The sequence below is a fragment of the Gavialis gangeticus genome, unplaced genomic scaffold (assembly GCF_001723915.1).
Source record: "Gavialis gangeticus isolate Ggan-Ray unplaced genomic scaffold, GavGan_comp1, whole genome shotgun sequence".
NCBI lineage: Eukaryota > Metazoa > Chordata > Crocodylia > Gavialidae > Gavialis > Gavialis gangeticus.
Genome location: NW_017729028.1, coordinates 38828409 through 38836984, shown reverse-complemented (window position 1 = coordinate 38836984; position 8576 = coordinate 38828409). Strand labels below are relative to the sequence as shown.

Sequence of the window (8576 nt, the reverse complement as noted above, 5' to 3'; positions counted from 1 at the left end):
CACACACACACACACACACACACACACACACACACACACACACACACTCTTCCTTAATTCTGCTTACACCTGCAGTGTGGTAATTTTTTTTTCTGTACCTCCATCCCCATAAGTCTTCCTCCCTTTATTCCCATGTTCACCATCATCGTTCTGGTTGAAGACTGAGGTCAAGAATTCATTTCCTTTTAGGGTGATACTTTGCTTATCTTTTCCATGTTTGGCACACGGAGAACACACTTTTTCATCTTTCTTTGTTCTCGTGTTTTTGTTTGTTTGTTTGTTTTGATTTGTTTTTTACACAGCTGGGAAAAAATCATTTTAAAGTTCTCTTTGTTGTTTCTAATTCTGATTTATGGCAAACTTCACTTTGCCCCTACGCTTCTTGACATTTATGAACTTTTTAAAAAGCAACAGCATCTCACAGTTCACAGGCTAAGAGGAATGCTTCAGTTCTCACTCATTTATTACATACGCCACGCTATATCAGTGTAGAGACCTTACCCTTCATTTAAAGAAATAGCAGTTAAGTTGTGGCCAGTTAAAGCCAGTTAGTTAACCTCAGCAACAGCTAGAACAGAAATGGCCTTGTAATTGTACTTTAATTAAAGGTGTTATCTCAGGTTCAGCTCAATAATCAAGGATGCCATGGCAATAGCTATGATACTAATGGATGTTAAAACAAAATATTTTTTTATTTAATTCCAAACTGAGCTGCATCTTATAACAATTTTCTTTGTCCTGCATACCATGAATTACACTTCATCCCCTGCAGCAGAGGTTGCCAACCCCCAGCATGCATGCCATTGATGGCACATGGAGACATTTTCTCCAGCACGCCAGAAGGTGAGCAAGGAAATTATTTTTAAAACATTTTTTTAAGTTGCTGCTCTGGGCTCTCCGGAGCAACCACAGGTCCCAGGGCCATGGCAGGCACTGGGGGCAGAGTCAGGAGAACACAGGCAGGGACATGGTATGTGTTTTTCTGACTCCACCCCCTGCCCCTGGGCTGTGCTCTCCAGCCCTACCTGGCCCCTGAAGGCTCCCACCAGGTGGGCAAACCCAGGGCCATAGGCAGCAGAAGTGGGGGCTAAAGGGGCTCATTCCCCTGCAAACACAGGGCAGCAGGTAGGGCTGTAGGGCAGCCTGGCCGCAGGCTGCTGCAGCATGGGGGAAGGGACGGGCACACCCTGCACATGTGCAGCCAGGATTGCAGGGAGCCCAGCCACAGGCAGGTAAGTTTCTTTCAATCTGCCTTCTTTATCACTGCCTGGGCTTACATAGGGGGGCAGATGAAGACCCCCACAGTGCAGGAGAGAGTGGGGTAGGAGCAGGGTGAATCATTCACCCTGGCCCCATTCCCACCTGTACTGTGGGGACTGTCCCATGACCCAGCCTGGCTGGGGCCCCATTCATGGTGAATCAGGCCCCCGCCAGGCCAGATTGTGGAACAATCGGAGACCGGCAGCTCTTCCAGAGGCATGGTGCCGGGGGGGGAAGGGCACTTGGCCCCCTGATCTTTCAATGGAGCAAGGGCAGGCCGCAACTGTGAGGTGGGCTCAGCCTCTGCACCTCACTGCCACCACTGCTTTGAAAGTGGCATAGCACCATGTGCATCCCACTGCTGGGCTGGCTGGGCAGTGAGGCACATGGCCCCATGTTGTGCCACTTTCAAAGCAGTGGCAGCCACAAGGCACATGGGCTGAGCCCTGCTCACAGCTACAGCCTGCCCTTGCCTAGTTGAAAGATTGGGGGGCAATGTGCCCCCTCCCCCTTGGCTCCCCAGTGCCACATCTCTGGAGGGGTTGCTGAGCTGCACCAGGCTCTTCCTGGGGATGACTCGGGGCTCCGTCCCCTCTGGCCCAGTGGTGCAGCTGAGACTGGCCCCACTCCAGCTCCCAGCTCTGGGACTCTCTAGGAAGTTCAGGGCCAAGGCCGGTGTGGAGCTCATGGGTGGTGGTTCATGGGGGCTGCCAGTGCCGGGCAAAAATCCCAAGCACAGGAGAAAGAGCAGCCATACAGGTGCAGCAGGCCCCAGCCCTGATCCCTCCAGCTATGCCCTGGGCTCAGGTAGATGGATGCCCTGTCCCACCAGAGCACTGAGTGCTGGGGCCATACGCTTGGTGAGAAGCATGCTTGGGGGGAGATACTGTGGGCAGACTGGCCTGGCCGGGTGTTTGGGAAGGCAGGGGCTCGGTCAGAAGTGGGGCTGCCCTGGGGCTCCATGGGCTCAGGCTGTCGTGGCAGGGGCACCCAGCAGGTGGGGCCCTGCCTGGCCCGACTTGCACAGCTCCACAGGAATGGGGTACAGCCACCATGAGGGGGTGCTGCCTGACCAGGGCAGGACAACAGGCTTGGGGGGGCTTTGGGCTCAGCCTCCCTGTGCACCAGGTGCAATGTGAGCAAGGTGGAGCTGCCCCCAGGGCAAGGGCCTGGCCATGGGAGCTCCTGGGAACAGCCACCGCAGCTGCCCCAGCCTATTCAGGCCCCTGCCTTGTCCACCCACAGCTCCCCTCAGTGGACCAGGCCTGAGCCAGGCATAGGGCTGCAGGCTTCTGGCTGGCTCAGCCCCAGGGTCTGCCTTCAACAGCTGTTCCTACAGCCTGGGGGGCTCCCACAACTCCAGGGACTCTGCCCCGCTTCTGCTGTGACCAGCGTCCATCCCCTACTCTCCTCCAGCTACCACCTTCCCAAGGGACCGGCCAAGACAGCCTTCCCCCCATCTGTGCTGGGGAAGTCATTTGAACCCTTGAGGATAAAACAGACTGAAAAGTGCTGGCACATTGGGAATGGCTTGTGTTCCTGTTGTAACTCCAGTGACATTTTATCCCTGTGGTCTTCCCACCAGTACCCACAGACATCATGGAGATATCTTCCATTGCCTTCAGTGGGCATTGGGTGACACCTAGAAAGGAGGTTGACACTCAAATGTTCGGTAACTGCTATAAAATGATAATCTGGTTTGATATAAAATTATAACCCTGCTATAGAATCTTATAGGAGACTGCAAAAATATATAGGAAGAAGCTCTCCCTAAATTGTATTTAAAAGACTCTCTCTATTCAATTAAATGAACAGAGGTCTGTGGAAATCAATGGAGCTACACCAATTTAAACCACTGAGGATCAGGGCCAACAAAGTTTTTGAGTGATTTCTATAGAATTCGATTGTGTTTAATGGGTTTGTTCTTAACATGTTCTATAGGACTTTTCCATAAGGGCATTTCTCCTGTGACATCATCTGAGTTTGAGCATGGCACATGTTCCACCAGTCACAGCCCAATACAAGGACTTAAAATGAAGGAACAAAGTGGAAAAAGTAAATGGAAAAAGGGTTCTCCAGGTTGTTCTCATGCTAAAAATCTTTATTAAAGCAGCCATTCAGAGAGGCTGCTCTTTATGTGACACGCTCTGGGGAGCAAAAGATCTTGATAGTGGATTTCTGCATCACCATGCTGAATGGCTTTTACAGACTATTTCTGTCATTTCGTTCACCAGACCAAAATGTTTTCAGCTCTGGAAGAGCGCCAGGCTTACAGTTATTCAACTGCAGCTTCTACTTTCTAGTAATCATGGAGATGATGACAATTGTTAGCACTATAGTCCCGGCAGCTCCACCAATCATCATTCCGACGATATTCCCATGGACCTGTGCTGTCTGGCATCTCTCACCTGTATAGAAGAAGGCTTGGCCAGAAGGACACCTGAGAAAATAAGGCAAGAAATACAAATTCATGGTGTGCATTTTTGCCTGCGAGCAGTTCAAGATCTTACATATATATTCAGAACTCCCAAAAGAATGAAAACACCCGTCCGTTGTGGACTGGACTATTTTGTTTGTGATAAAATGTCCTGTTTAGGCCCAGCCTCAAGTAGGGGACAAAGGGGACCCAGAGCTGAGGAGTGGAGGCTGTAGGGAGTTCAAGGAGTTTTCAAACTTTTCCCATGTTCCCGAGCAGCTCCTACTAAAAGGGTGTGAGCCAAGGTCCCACACCACCCTTGCCTTCTGTGGTCTGATTCACGTCTCCTGGGAGCATGCACAGGAAACAGTGCCTGGGTTTCCCCAGATGACTGCTAGTGAGAGCTAGTCCTGCAGGGAAGTGTCGCGCTCTTTCTACCGTTCCTGGAAATGTGGAGGAGTTTTGATTGCTACAGACATTGATTACCTTAGTAGTAGTAATTGCTACAAATATTAATTGATATTTGTAGCAATGACCTGAAAATTATATTCTCCTACTGATTAGCTGTATCAGCTGGTGCAGGGCAAACCTAGGGCTGGCATGAAAGGGTTTGATGGTACCTGCAGCTTGCTTTCCCTTTCACGTTCACGCAGACTCCGTCGTTTTGGCAAGGGTTCGGGTCACATGGGTCTCTTACGGAGGAAGACCAGTCTCTCATGGGACCACTGTTCTGGGCTGATCTCTTCTGCCTTTCAAGAACAAGAACATCAGAGGCAGGCTGTGGAGATTGAATAGGGACCTCAGTCTTGTTGAGATGAGTTAAATCTTTTGAAAAGGAAGAAAGAAATAGTGAGAGGCACAGAGTATAACAGCAGCGGACATTACCCAGGACACTTTCCATTCCAACAGAGTTCACAGGGTTTTACAAACAGTAATGGTTTCGCTGGTACAGAAAGATCTGCACGTGTCTCAAGGGAAGAACATGCCCCTGCAATGTACTCCTGCTGTTAGGGCTAAACCAAACCAGCAAAATCCACAGATCTGAACACCCCTGAATTATAGCAATATCAGAAATCTAGCCAAGTCAGTGGTTTATTTCTTCATAGTGGACCAAATTAAGTAAAAATGTAAATGCTGGAGCATTTGAAATCCAGAGGCAGATTTTGCAGCTTAAGCCCATGTTGAAGAGCCCTGGCAGAAGTTACATTTATGTCAATCAATATGTTAAGCTCTCCTTAAATCGTGACATGCCACGTGTTCAGCCAATTTATGGTGCAATGAAATGACAAACCAGCCTCAAAACTGTTTCATGTGTGACATAATGTAACACAGAGGTTCCCAAATTTTTTCTTATTGCGTGCCCCCATCCAGATTTACCAGTTGTCCACATACCCTTGCCAGCATATATTTTATATTTTACCCCTTTAAATGCCAAGCAATGTCGCTCACCTTGCTGGGGTCACCTGACCCCAGCAGTCTTTCCTGCCCAAGCTCAGGGGGGCTGGACCTGATGATCTTGAGAGGTCCCTTCCAACCCCTAACATCTATGAATCAGTTATTAGTATAATGAAAATTAAATCCACCATTACACAATTTTTCCTGCATACCTCCCAGAGATGGCATGTGTACCCCCAGAGGTATGCATACCACAGTTCAGGAATCGTTGATGTAACATAAAGTAACATAATGTGATGTAACATGGACATTTTTTGGCTGGTTTGTACTGCACCTTAAATTGAACTTGCGGCACATGCCAGACACATGACTGCCGATTCCTGATCCTGACTCTCAGCTGTGCACTGGGATCAGGCTTAGGACAGCCCCAAGGTCTATGTCAGGAAAAAGCTGCCCCCGGCCTGATTTCCTGGATTGGAAAGGGAATAGCTCCAGGCCGTGGCAGCTACACAAATGGGGGCTCAGGAGTTTTATGCCCCATTTCAAACATCATGCATCTTGCCACTGCACACGTGGTATGGCAGGATATACAATTTTGGGGATGGGGGCATAAAACTCCTCTGATCCCAATGACAGACCATTATTTTAACACCTGCAAGGGGCCTAATATATATAAGAAGTACTTTTCCCAATAATTCAGATTACTTAGGAAATGACCTAAATTCTTGGGAATTCTTAAAGCTTGTATAGAGCTTTTTCTGAAACATCCACATACAGGATTAGTGAGGAAGGGGACACGAAGGGTGCAGAGGTGGTTTTAGCAGGAGTTTCAGTTTATTTGGCTCTGAGGAAAAATTCAGGCTTTGCAAGAACAAATGGGCTGTAAATTAACTGAAGTGGAAGCAGATTGTAGCATCGAGGACATGGGAGTTGACAAAGCTTGGATGGGGATTACTTAAACTAAGATCACAAAGGCAAGTGAGTGCCTGATAATGGAAGAGGACTTTGATATAACAGGTATACTGAAACACAGTAGAGTAATACAGATCAATGAAATGCTGCAATACCTGATCTTAAACTGCTCAAGAAGAACAGACTGGGGTCAGCAACTGCCAGCACGCATGCCAAGCATGGCATGCAAGGCCATTTTGCTCAGCACACCACTGCCAGCCCAGGCTCCAAGCAGCTGCTGCCAGCCATGGAGCCCAGGCTGCTCACAGCAGGCAGCTGGGAGGCTGCAAGCCCGGGTGCAGCAGACTGGCCTCCATGGGCCGGCTGCAGCCAGGAGGCTGCAAACAGCTGCTCTGGGCTCCAGCATATCAGCACTCTGGCACCTTCCAAGGTAGACGTGGTTTTTTCAGCACTCCGGCCAAAAAACGTTGCCTACCCCTGGACTAAATTATAGAGGATTGAGTAATGGCTAAAACAGAACTAGTGTAGTTAAGATGTCTGAGTGGAGAGGACCCCCATTGTAGCATCTGCAAGGATACAAATCCCAAGTATATACTTAGAATACGCTCATATTAGAAGCTTCTAGCAGTTTCCAAATCAGAGAAATTTATTATTGAGCTCATAATTTTGAGGGCGGTCAAAAGGGCAACTTAGTCTAATAAAACAGTAATAATGAGTGATTGCAGCTAGTCAGGCATCAATAGGTCAAATGCCACATTGAAACAAGGTCTAGAGTTTCAATTTCTCAACATCATAATCGGTTCGTTCTTGGAACAGAGCACAATGGGGCATGCGGGAGAACAGGCTCTTGTCACGTTAGCTTCAGTAATGCAACAAAGCTGTTTTACCAAGTTAGTAGGACTACTCATTCACAGTGTAATAAAATTCAACCTCCTGGGTCACAACGACGCAAAACTAGTACAGTGATACTGAAGCGTAACAGTATACTTTTAATAAGGTGTGATTTATATACCAGCAGAAAGATGGTCAGAAACACTCTAAAGACAAAAGAAGAAAATGAAAACCCTTATCTGAGGGTGAAGATGATTCAAGCAAGGTAAAGACAGCTTTCCAGAAGACATGCCTACCCCCTAATAAAAAGGAAGCATGTAGGAAATGAAAAGAAACTCAAGGGAGACATTGTCTAAAGAGCTCAAGTAACTTAGGAGCTTAATTTCTATAAGCAAATAAGAGCCTAAGTCTTATTGAAAGTCAATGATGTGGACTTCTGAATTCAAGAATTTTGATTTTCTTTCAATTTAGATGGGATTCAGGCTCTTAAATGCCTCAATTATGTTTGAAAATGGAAGTTAGATTCTAGAGTGACTTGGGTGCTTTTGAATGTGTTATTCCAAGCACCTAAACATCCAGGTTCAAGAGATTAGTCAAATAAAAGATGGTCAGTCAAACCAAAAACGAAAAAAGTCAAGAATAAGCTAGCAAAGCAGAAGAACAAGGAGTGATCAAAAAAGCAAGAAAGAAGATAATACAAGTATAATAAATCATATAATTAACGAAACAGCTGCAACACTTTCAGTAAGCCTTTAAAGACGTCTTTACACCTGCTCTGAGGTGGGGGAGGGGAGGCACTTTAATTAGAGCAGCTTTCGGGAGCCACTCTAATTAAAGCGTCCACAGCATCTTGTGTATTTAGCGTCCCACACTTCAAAATAGTGGTGGGGGCGCTTTAACTAAAGCTTATTTAAAGCACCCCTGCTGCCATTTTGAAGCACAGGGATGCTGAATACACATGCTGCCAAGACTTTTGGAGCATGCTAATTAATTGAGTCTGCTAATTAGCATGTGTCAAAATAGGCATCAGGCACATGTATAGGTGCCCTACATCTCTAAATGGACTTAGGTTCCTATTAGGCCTATGCGAAGCAACTATTATTCACTTTGGATTCGGATTTGGCCGACTGGGGGACAGTGATTCAATCTGGTGATTCGAATCACTGTCCCGAATCGATTCGGCTGAGTCTCCAAATCTCTAAATCAGCCAGGCCCATCCGCTCCCAGCCCGGCAATGGCTGCCTCCCCACCCCAGCTCCCAGCACTTGGGGAGGAAAAAGCCCCGACTCAGTAGGTGCTGCTGGGTGGGGAATAATCCCTGCTGCCCCCCATTGCCCCATGTTGTGTGGGGGGCTCTTCCATGAGCCCCCCAACACCCAACCCACTGTCCCAGCCCCCACCATGGCTGCCCCACCCGCTGCAGCTCTGGCCCTTGAAGAAAAAACAAAAACAAAAAAGCCCCAGACTCAGTGCTCCTGCCAGGCAGGGGGTGGTCCCCGCTGCCCCCGCCCCCGGCCACGTGGGGACTCTATATGAGCCCCCTGAAGCCCCAAGGCTGCTGCAGGAGCAGTGAGTCCTGGGGCTTTTCTCCATTCTTTTTTTCTTAAAGGGCTGGAGCTGGCCTGGACGGGGCAGCAGGGATTGTGCTCCCTGCGCAACAGCACCCGGTGAGTACCAGGGCCTTTTTTAAAGCACTGGGAGCTGGGGTGGTGGGCAGGGCAGCCATGGGGCAGGGGGCTGGGGGAGTGGGTGGGAGGCAGTG

The 8576-nt window shown here is 48.3% G+C and overlaps 1 protein-coding gene across 1 annotated transcript in view; it reads right to left on the bottom strand.

Annotated features, from left to right (window-relative positions):
* Positions 1 to 3346: 3346 nt before the first annotated feature.
* MEP1A (meprin A subunit alpha) overlaps positions 3347 to 8576 on the bottom strand; it is a 29325-nt gene continuing 24095 nt past the window's right edge. The window contains exons 13-14 of the mRNA XM_019520990.1: positions 4297 to 4501; positions 3347 to 3700 (exon numbers count right to left, since the gene is read on the bottom strand). Coding sequence (XP_019376535.1) covers positions 3553 to 3700; positions 4297 to 4501 — 353 coding nt within the window. The 3' untranslated portion in view covers positions 3347 to 3552. The remainder of the gene's footprint in view (positions 3701 to 4296; positions 4502 to 8576) is intronic.